This window comes from Bacillus rossius, chromosome 1 (assembly GCF_032445375.1).
Source record: "Bacillus rossius redtenbacheri isolate Brsri chromosome 1, Brsri_v3, whole genome shotgun sequence".
Taxonomy (NCBI): domain Eukaryota; kingdom Metazoa; phylum Arthropoda; class Insecta; order Phasmatodea; family Bacillidae; genus Bacillus; species Bacillus rossius.
Window position 1 is genome coordinate 171338783 of NC_086330.1, and position 11953 is coordinate 171350735.

At 35.7% G+C, this 11953-nt stretch overlaps 1 protein-coding gene across 1 annotated transcript in view; it reads left to right on the forward strand.

Moving 5' to 3' along the window:
• LOC134539373 (ionotropic receptor 75a-like) overlaps positions 1 to 11686 on the forward strand; it is a 29062-nt gene extending 17376 nt beyond the window's left edge. Inside the window, exons 3-5 of the mRNA XM_063381404.1 lie at positions 17 to 294; positions 10634 to 10784; positions 11564 to 11686. Of these exons, the coding sequence (XP_063237474.1) occupies positions 17 to 294; positions 10634 to 10784; positions 11564 to 11686 (552 nt within the window). The remainder of the gene's footprint in view (positions 1 to 16; positions 295 to 10633; positions 10785 to 11563) is intronic.
• The last annotated feature ends 267 nt before the right edge of the window (positions 11687 to 11953 follow it).

Genomic DNA, 11953 nt, shown 5'->3' on the forward strand with positions numbered 1-11953 from the left:
AGTATATGTGTTGCAGCTAAGCAGCAACCCGTTGGTTAAAGAACTGTACAATAAGAAAATGCTGGGTCGCCACGGAGAGAAACCTGTGTACTATACTCGAGAGGAGGGAGTGACGAAGATGATGCGCGAGGACTTCGTTTTCCACACGGAAGCGATCCCTCTCTACGAGCTCATCAACGAGAAGTACCACGGTGAGGAGAAGTGTCGCCTGACCGAAATAAAAGTGTTTCCATCACTCGACATGTACATCGTGGTCCCTCACAAGTCGCCGTTGAAAGAGATGCTGATGTGCGGGTGAGTGCAGTTTCTGAAAATAGAGTGCTTGCCAACTGTAGTGAGTAGTATATCTGAAACCGAGTGTTTGCCAACTGTAGAGGATATATCTGAAAAAAAAAGTGTTTGCCAACTGTAGAGGATATATCTGAAAAAGAGTACTTGCCAACTGTATTGGATATATCTGAAACAGAGTGCTTGCCAACTATGGTGGATATATCTGAAACAGAGTGCTGGAAAACTGTAGTGAAAATATCTGAAACAAGAGTGCTTGCCAACTTCAGAGGATATAAAAAATTTGCGATGAAATAATGGGAGGGAAAGCGTGTGTTCAGAAATCAGCATTATCTCATTATTCTCTCCAGAAAACATCAATTCCTCTTGTGTAAGTTAGTGTCCGAAGGAGGGCTTGAGCTATGTACCGTCCCTGAATCAGACCCTAACTACGAAGTATTGCTTTTAAGAACATAAATTATTTTGTAGTTTCTTCCACCTTTATTATTTCTACTTTGCCCATCAGTGCTGCCGCATTCGCGTGGAAAAAAAAAGTCCGTTCACTTGGAAATAACTTCAGTAACAAACAAATGACAAGCGGTTTGCAGACTTACCCCTGTGGATGGGGCTGAATATGTGGCTGACGTTCTTACTACAATGTACTTAATTGAAGGCACATTTTCAAGCTTGACGATCACCATCTTTTTATTCGACCTCGACTTTAACTTTGACGCATGTATGACACTTAAGAAAAAACGAAACATTTCCTATCTAGAAAACTGACATCCATTGCCTCAAAATTTCTGCTTCAAACAGCCACAGTTTATTTCCTTAATTATAATTTCAAAAATAATCAATAAATGTTTAGCTTTAAAAAAAAAGATAATGCAATTGTGAACCGGCGCTCCTCCAAAAGTAAAAAAAAAAAAATTATCATACTATGTTGAATTTCAAACATTTTAAAAATAATTTTTTTAACGTAAACTTATCAAAAGGAGCATATAAAAACAATTCAAAGTCATGTGTTTGTGTCTGGCTGAAAACAATTATAAAGTCACAAAATCGTGACTTTATGTACAGAACACCGTCGCCCCCTAGACCAAGATGAATAACTACGCCTCCCCCATACCCGTATAGCTTCACAAATTATTATATAATTTAGAAACTTATGAGAAATATTAAAAACTACACTATGTCTCTCTATTGTTTGAATTATAAATAATAACAAGCCTGAAAAAAAATAAAACAATATTAGCTTTATATAAGATGGAAGCTATATTTTTAAATATTGGACATTATTTATAAATAATATACGAATATTACCCACAAACGTTTTACCATTTTGCAAATTTAAAGCCATAAAGGGTTTAAAAATGGGTAAATATGTTTTTAAGGTAAATATTTATATTTCTGAATCTAATTAAGTACAAAATTATATAAATTACGATTAATAAATATATCAAAATTTCAACAAAAGTTTAACCATTTTGCGAAATCAACCCCTAAGGGATGAAAATAGGTAAATAGGTTTTTAAAACACTATTATATAGATATAAAATAATACTGTGACTGACTGACTCACAGACAACGCATAACCTAAACCTGTAGACATAGAGATTTGAAAATTAAAGAAAATTGTTAATTCGTTCTGCGTATCCTGACAAAGTATTTTATAATTTAATTCTCTACACACTTTCAGATCCTAATCAACTACTAAGACGGGTTACGGGGTCGTTAAAGATAGAATAATTCCCGTCTTTCAAGTTTATTTCCTACAGACGTGAAACAATGCAGTGATGTTCCATATATTAAATAGCCATCAACTGGGAACGAGGTTTTTCGAAAATCAGCTCCCAAGGTTGATTTAGCCCAGGCAACTCTGGGTAATTCAGGTGGTATAAAATATAAAATCTGAACGCAAGAGGCTTGGTAGAAGTTGGATTTCAGGCTGTGCCGTAGTATACAAATAGAATGCCGTTTTAAAGACCTTCAACAGTGATAACCATTTAAATAAACTGAATTAACGTCTCGCTGACAACTAATTCACTAAAGTCAATGAGGGGTAATGATATGATAATGGAGCATTGATGGAATAATTTTTGTTGGGGGAAAAAAGGAATACTTAACGAAAAACACAAGGTTTCCCCAATTGTCAAAATCCCGAATAGCGTCCTGCCAGAAATCAAACCGGTGTACCCTTAGTGGGAGGCAAGTGAGTAGTATACAAATAGGCATCCGGCGCCAGGCGCTGGAGAAGTGTTTACGGCGGCCATCTTGGATTTGTGACGTCAAGGCGGCCATCTTTGATGACCTTGGCGGGAATCTTGGATGACCTTGACCTTTGACCTTCAAAAGTACCCAATATTATCCAAAATTAAACCAAAAATCGCCAAAATTTTAATTTTTTTTGGAAAAAATACTGGCTAAAAAAATTCTCAAAAAATTCCACAATTCAAAAATTAGGATTTCAAAAAACCTCAAAATACTTTTTGCCTTAGAAAGAACAATATGTTCTAAAAACTGCTTAAGCATCCTTGTCTAAAACCTCCGATAAGCCCTTTCTAGAAATAAGGATACCATGACCACCATCTTGAATTATGACGTTACCGTTGCAATTTCCGTTATGGCCGCGTCTTGAAAATCGTAATTTTTATGTTAGAAAATCGGGAAAAATTTTAAAATTAAAAAAAAATAATTAAAATTAAAAATAAAAACTTAGTAAAAAAATTAAAAAAATATACAAAAATAATACACTTACGCCATGGAGCTTGGAGTCCTCGGTTCAAACCCGACGAGGTCAAAACACAAAAAAATGATTTCAGGTCCTTTCTACACGGAAGACGCCGGCAGACTGACCTCCTACCTCTTACGTCAAGGTGTATATATATATATATATATATATATATATATATATATATATATATATACACATATCGTCAGTGAGTATGACGTCATAAATGCCATCTTGGAAATCTTTAATTATTATCAGATTTTAATGAAAAAAGTTTTAAAATTTATAAACTATATAAATTTTAGTAAAACATCTTTAAAAATACCGTTGAATGTTTCATTACGTCCGCCATCTGGAAAATCCGTAATTTCAATGCTAGAAATTCCGAAAAAATTCAATTTTGTTTTTTAAATAGCGTATTTCAAATGATTAGTTACGTTATCGATTTCGGTCCTCAGTTCGATTCCCAACGAGAGTAAACCAGTAATTTTTTACTATATTTAAAAAATTCTAAATAAAAAGTAATAAAAAAATTCTTAGACCCCACCCGACATTATGAATTATTTCACCTCTGTAATAATTATCGTTACGGATGTTATCTTGAAAATCTTTATTTATTATCCGATTTTAATGAAAAAAGTTCAAAAATTATCAAAAAATTAACTAATTAGAATAATGATTGATTAGATCGATTCCCATCCTTGCTTCGAAACCGGTAGGAGCAAAAAATAAAAAAAACGACAGATCCTACCTCCACGGAAGCTGCCTAGACTGACCTCTCACCACCAATAACAAAGTATATATCGTCAGCTGGTATGACGTCATGTACGCCATCTTGCCTTCGTCTGCTGGAGATCACCATCTTGTTTTCGTCTGATAAAAGTGTGCTGATGCCTTTTTAGTATGATTTTCTGTTCATCATACATTTGACCTCGACTGTTGGCATAGAACTTTGACTTTGACCTTGAACTTTGACCTTGCCCTTGAACTTTGACCTCGACCTTGAACTTGAAATTACACCTTGAAATTTGACTTTGACCTTGACCCTCATGGATCCGACATTTTGTGTTCAGTACATGCTACCAGTAGCTGCCACATGCTAGAGTATATTGCCACCATCTTGTTTTCGTCTGCTGGAGGACACCATATTGTGTGTGTACTCGTCTTATAATGTGCATTACCATCATGCTAAATTTTATTCTAACCCACTAAGTGCAGTAATCATTTATTATTACTGACTTGTCGGCCATCAGGATATTTGGGCAACATCTTGGAATCGTGTAAATATTTAGCTAGAGATTCGGGAAAAAATCCAAAATTAAACAAAACATTCACTCATTAAAGTAATGATTGATACGAAACTTGGTTTCGATCCCTGGACGATAGAAAATTAATTAAATTTAACAACAATTTAGCATAATAATGACAGGTTAGAAAATAAAACAGCACAATTTCTTTTAGAAAATACATTTTATTTCATATCTTCTATTCTACTACAGAAACACCTGCAAAGGTTAGCAATCTTATAAAAATTTAGGTCTACATACCCGTGAAATGACTAATTCTTAGCTCCAATCGGTTTATACTAGACAGAGACCAGCCAGAATGTTTACTGACATAGTCCACCTCATCTTGACATTGTTTCTGGACACCACGTTTAACAGTCAGATTCACGACGTCAGAACTGTAAATTACTGCAGCCGATGACTTGTATGCACACTTCTTCACTTTGTCATCGAACATATATGACTTTCCATATATAGAGTCCAGCCACATGTTATACTTAAAGAAACGTTTGTTGCAACATTATCAGTAAGCTGATTTATAATATTCTGCCTGATACCTCCAAGGAAAATAAAAATTATTTTTGCTCGTATGCTTCAAAATCTCCAAAGCTCCAAAGCTCCAACAGCTCCATAGCTTAAACAGCTCCAATGCTCTAACAGCTCCATAGCTCCAACAGCTCCAAAGCTTCAACAGCTCCAAATGCTACAAATGCTAAACTGCTACAATTTCTCCAACAGCTCCAAAGCTCCAACAGCTCCAAATGCTCCAAATGATCTACAGATACAAAGCTCCCAATGCTCCAACAGCTCCAAAGCTCCAAACCTCTAAATGCTCAAACAGTTCCAAAGCTACAAATGTTTGAACAGCTCCAAAGCTCCAAATCTCCAACAACTCCAACAGCTCCAATGCTCCAACAGCTCCAAATCTCCAACAGCTCCAAAGCTCTAAATTCTCCAACAGCTCCAAAGCTCCAAAGCTCCAACGCGTAATGTTCACGCAATTGACACGCAATGCACGCGCAATACACGGAATGAACACAACAGTACACACATAACACAGCGTAAACGGAAGGAACACGCAATGTTCACGCAATTGACGCACAATACACACAATGAACACGCAATTTACGCAGTGTACACGCAATGACTACGCAACGTTCACGTAGGTCAAGCATTTAATGAAAAGGAAGCACATTTGGGCGGAAATTCTACAAAACGGAAGCGCATTTAACGAAAAGGAGGTGCATTCTCACGTACATTCAACTCGATAGGATGCGATCGCCAATGTTAATTTAGGATATAATGTCTCCAACAGTATAATTAAATGTAACCAGGAATAAAATTACATGACTCATTAAGTAAACAAGCCTTCATGCAGATATCAGTTTCTCAGAAATAATAAGGAGCAAACAGAGAAAACCATAATATTATTGATGAGAATAATCAGAAGCACACGTAGAAAACCATCATATTATTGACGAAAATAATCGAGAGCGCACGGAGAAAATCGTCACAAATTTTCTTCGATATCAGAAAAATTACATAAAAAATTTAAAAATAAAAAAAGAGTAAAAAAATTTAAAAAACTGCTTCTGTCAGCTTGTGAACTTCTCATTTGTTGAACAAGGACAGAGTTCTAGCACAAACCAGAACTTTTTGTAATTAATAATTTCTGAGAAACTGATCTCTGCATGAAGGCTTGTTTACTTAATGAGTCATGTAATTTTATTCCTGGTTACATTTAATTAGTGAATATCTGCTACTAAATCAGCACTTGCAATATTTTTATCACATGGAATAGAAACAAAATAACAGGAAGGACGAACTTCCTTCTCCTTGGTGTATAGCGAAGCCATCCTTCTTTTGCTTTCGTTAGTGAGCATCCCGCATCCCACATAAAATAACTAATTATTATTTACCTGCGAGCAGCACGTGACGTCATCTGTTGAAAATAATCGGGACCACTTACAACAGGCTACTTTGCATGAGATAAATTAACTCTCACCACTGAATGGTGCTACTGTAGTCAGTAAGAGCCATGTAGTCTCTTAGCCACATAATCTTGTGTCCTAGATGTCTCGTAGTCCTGTAACCACACAAGCACGTAACCTTATGTTCTGGTAGCTTCGTAGTCCTGTAGCCTCGCAGTCTCGTAACTTGTAGACGCTTAATCGGGTAGGTTCGTAACCTCATGGCTCGTAGTCACGTAACCTTGTAGACTCGCAGTCTCGTAACCTTATGAGTCATAGTCGTGTAGTATTGATGCCTTGGAGCCTCGTAGACTTGTAGCTGCGTAACAAAGTAGCTTTGTAACCTTTTAACATAATGCTGCTGGAGCAGTTGGATTCAAAGAGAAAATTCTACCTAAGACATGCAGCAATTGGAGCCATTTAGACTTGTAGCTGCGTAGTCAAGTACTCATGTAGACGTGCAGTCCTGTAGTCTCGTATTTTCGTAGACTCCTAGTCTTGTAGTCAAATAGCGCTAGGTCTAATACTATTGTGAGTCAAATACTTTTGACGTCATTGATTGTTGGAGCCAGAGACTGTTGAAGCAAATGACTGATGTAGCCAAATGATTGTTGGATTCATAGACTAATGGAGCAAATGACTATTGGAGCTAATGAATTTGTGGAAAAAAATTGTTGGATTCATAGACTGTTGGAGACATTATATCCTAAATTAACATTGGCGATCGCATCCTACCGAGTTGAATGTACGTGAGAATGCACCTCCTTTTCGTTAAATGCGCTTCCGTTTTGTAGAATTTCCGCCCAAATGTGCTTCCTTTTCATTAAATGCTTTACCTACGTGAACGTTGTGTAGTCATTGCGTGTACACTGCGTGAATTGCGTGTTCATTGTGTGTATTGTGCGTCGATTTCGTGAACATTGCGTGTTCCTTCGGTTTACGCTGTGTACTGTGTGCACTTTTGTGTTCATTCCGTGTATTGCGCGTACATTGCGTGTTAATTGCGTGAACATTACGCTTTGGAGCTTTGGAGCTTTGGAGCTGTTGGAGAATTTAGAGCTTTGGAGCTGTTGGAGATTTGGAGCTGTTGGAGTTTTGGAGCTGTTGGAGCTTTAGAGCTGTTGGATCTTTGGAGCTTTACAGCTTTTGGAGCTTTGGAGCTCTGGAGCTTTTGAAGCATTTGGAGCCAAAGTAATTTTTATTTTCCTTAGAGGTATCAGGCAGAGTACTATAAATCAGTTTACTTATGATGTAGCAACAAACGTTCCTTTAAAGTATAACACGTGGCTGGACTCTATATATGGAAAGTCATATATGTTCGATGACAAAGTGAAGAAGTGTGCATACAAGTCATCGGCTGCAGTAATTTACAGTTCTGACGTCGTGAATCTGACTGTTAAACATGGTGTCCAGAAACAATGTCAAGAATAGGTGGACTATGTCAGTAAACATTCTGGCTGGTCTCTGTCTAGTATAAACCGATTGGAGCTAAGAATTAGTCATTTCACGGGTATGTAGACCTAAATGTTTTTAAGATTGCTAACCTTCGCATGTGTTTATGTAGTAGAATAGAATATATGAAATAAAATGTATTTTATAAAAAAACTTGTGTAATTTTATTTTCTAACCTGTCATTATTATGCTAAATTGATGTTAAATTAAATTAATTTTTTATCGTCCAGGGATCGAAACCAAGTTTCGAATAAATCATTACTTTAATGAGTGAATGTTTTGATGAATTTTGGATTTTTTCCCGAATCTCTATCCAGATGGTGGACACCTCAGTAATAATAAATGATTACTGAACTCTAGTGGGTTAGAATAAAATTTAGCATGATGGTAATGCACTCTATAAGACGAGTACACACACTAGATTGTGTCATCCAGCAGACGAAAACATGATGGTGGCAATTTCCTCTAGCAGGTGGTAGCTACTGGTTGCATGTACTCAACACAAAATGTCATATCCATGATGGTCGTCAAGGTCAAAGTCAAATGTCGAGGTCTAATTTCAATGTAAAGGTCAAATTTCAAGGTCAAAGTTTAATTTCAAGGTCAAGGTCTAATTTTTTAGGTTAAGGCAAATTTTAAAGGCCAATGTCAAATTTCAAGGTCAAGGTCAAATTTCAAGGTATTTTTCTATGTTCAAGGTCAAGGTCAAAGTTCTATGCCAACAGTCGAGGTCAAAGGTATGGTGATCAGAAATTCATACTAACACAGCATCAGCACACTCTAGCAGACGAAAACAAGATGGCGGTCTCCAGCAGACAAAGGCAAGATGGCGAACCTGACGTCAAACCAGATGACGATATATACCTTGTTATTGGTGGTGAGAGGTCAGTCTTGGCGGATTCCGTGGAGGTAGGATCTGTCGTTATTTTTATTATTTGCTCTTACTGGTTTCGAACCAAGGATGGGAATCGATGTAATCAATCGGAAATCTAATAAGTTAATTTTTTGAAGAAATTTGAACTTTAATCATTAAAATCGGATAGTAAATAAAGATTTTTTAGATGGCATTTGTAATTATAATTGATATGGAGATGAAATAATTCAAAATGTGGGGTGTGATGTAAGATGTTTTTATTACTTTTTATTGAGAATTTTTTAAATATATTAAGAAATTACTGGTTTACTCTCGTCGGGAATCGAATTCAGGACCGAAATTGATTACGTAACTAATCATTAGAAGTTGTCAAGTTTTAATTTTTTTTTTGGGATTTCTAGCATTGAAATTACGGATTTTCAATATGGCGGTGGTAATGACACATTCAACGGTTTTTAAAAAAATTTTATGAAAAATTTATTTATTTTATAAATTTTTAACTTTTTTTGATTAAAATCGGATAATAAATAAAGATTCCCAAATTGCGGACATGACGTGATACCTGCTGACGATATATATATATACCTTGACTTAAGTTGTGGGAGGTCAGTCTGCCGGCGGCTTCTGTGTAGGAATGACTTGACGTCATGTTTTTTTTAATTTTTGATCTCGTCGGGTTCGAACCGGGGACTCCAATTCCATGGCGTAAGTGTACATTTTATATAATATTTTTTAAATTATAATTTTTTACCACATTTTATTATTATATTCGATTATTTAATTTTTTTTCATAAATTTTAAAAATTTTCCCGATTTTCTAACATAAAAATTACGGTTTTTTAAGATGGCGACCGTAACGGAAATTGCAAAGGTGACGTCATAATCCAAGATGGAGGTCATAGTATAATTATTCCTAGAAATCGGAGGCTTTAGACATGGATACTTAAGCCGTTTTTAGGACATTGTGTTCTTTCTAAGGCAAAAAGTTTTTTGAGGTTTTTTGAAATCCTAATTTTGGAATTTTGAAATTTTTTGAGATTTTTTTTGGCGGGTATTTTGTCCAAAAAAATGGAAATTTTGACGATTTTTGGCAACTTTGGCGATTTTTGGCTAAAATTTGGCTAATTTTTAAGGTCAAAGGTCATTTCATGCAAGATGTCCGCCAAGGTCAAGGTCATCAAAGATGGCTTCCGTAACGTTCCAAATCCAAGATGGCCGCCGTACACTCAGCTCCAGCGCCTGGCGCCTGGCGCCGGATGCCCATTTGTATACTACTAAAGTGATCTGACGAATCAACCAGCGTAGCCACTTAAATTTTAATTACAGTAAAGACCATATGTGGCATTATTAATACATACTGGCGGAAACACTTGAGAATGTATTAGAAAACTTAATACATATACTGTCTACGATCCTGATCACTTGACCGACGTAAGATATTTAGTATGAATAAATGTTACTATAACTCATTACAACACACACACAAAGTATGTCAAGTATTGGCTTTCAATCATCTACATTTATAAATTCAATAACACAGTTACATACATTGTACGTTTGCAATTTTTGAATATCTACAGCATGGCATTCATTACAAAACCCTTATTCACGTCATTATATTCTCAGTCAGATGATCACTCACGTGAAGACACTGACAGTAATACTTTAATGTTAGGTTAATAATGCAGTGTTTTTTTCAATTCTAAAGCATCATCCTACTCACTGAAATTCAGATAGTTATCATATAAAACTCACTGCAATCACACTAATGTTGGCTGCCTATAGAGTAACATTCGCATAAGGACACTCATAGAACGACATTTACTTACACGACTGGATAACCACTGTGAACACTACCTCACATTGCAACCCTCCCGAAACGACACTCACTCATATTTGGATTTATAATGTAACTCCGATTAACCTAATGGGCATAGAGTGAACAAAGCAAGAGGAATAACGAAATACCTGTGTCAAACCTACTGGTAAGTGGTAGTATAAATTTTGACCAGTAAAGCTTGGGTATTGTAAAGTTTGACGCGATTGTTCGCAGGTTGCTTCGACTGAGCGAGAGTGGTGTGCTGGGACACATGAAGTCCAAACTGATTCCCAAGAAGCCAACCTGCTTGCCGGAAAGTGAATTGTTCAGCGTAGAACTAGCAAATGTTGTGCCAGCATTCACCATCCTGTTGTCTGGTGTCATCGTGTCTCTTGGTATATTAATGATTGAACTTAAAATCATCAAGAAATATTCGTAGTTACGTAATCCTGAATTTTTTCCCTTAAACAAATAAATTTGTTGGTATAATATTTTTTATGTGAAATAAAATAATATAATTTTACATAATTTACTGAATAAAATTTATAAAAAGTTGTTATAAATTTGAAGTTTTATGAATGATAACATAAATAATGTAGAAGAATATTTGTAATCTTGAAATTGTGTTGTCAATGAGCAAAATGGGAGATTTTTTGAAAAAATAAATAAATTTTCAAATTTAACTACAAAGAAAATATGATAGATTTATGGTAATTCAGAAATTTATATTTAATTGTTATAAAAATATACCAAATATAATGTGTTTAAAAAATAATTTATTATGGAGAAACAACTAAAAATTAATTTCTTCAGTAAAAGTAACATTCGAAACAACGTCAGGAATTTTTTTTTCATATTAAAGAGTAAGTTTGTTCAAATAAACTCAAATATTAATGTGCTTATTTTTAAAAGTTGTACTGGACAATGAAACAATGAAAACCGAAATAAACACTTACCGAATTATGGGTAACGGGGAAGAAATCTGCCATGTTTTATGCTAAGGAAACCAAAAAGTATTTTTCGTAACCCACGCAAATAAATGGAATTCAGGACCGCCAAATTGGGGAATGCGGGGAACAGTGCGTTACCACTGCGCCACCTCGTTACGTTGAAGGAAGGGTTCGGTTCCACCGCGCTGGGTCAACGCTTGCGTGGGTAATTTAGGCGCTGACGTCACGGCCTGCCGGAGCGGAGGAACTAATTACGACGGCGAGGGACAGCTGCAAGTGGCGCCGCGGCGTCGATCTGCGGCGGCTGCAGCAACTAGAGAACTCTAAGACTCATTGACCCAGTGTCAGACGCCCGAGCAATACGCGTTCGAATATCTTATTTTTTTTATGTGTTGAAGGTAAAAGGGAGGTTACATGAAAATACACACGTTTGTTAAATTAATAAATTTACACGAAGTTAAATGAAAAATCTTGTCTTCGTTTTGTTTTTCAAGGTGAGAAGAGTTTTCGTATATTAAGCTAATCGAAACTATAAAGTAAAATTGGGCTTAGTTTAGTCAGTTACCTACATAAATAGTAAATAAATTTGTTTTTAAAGTATTCA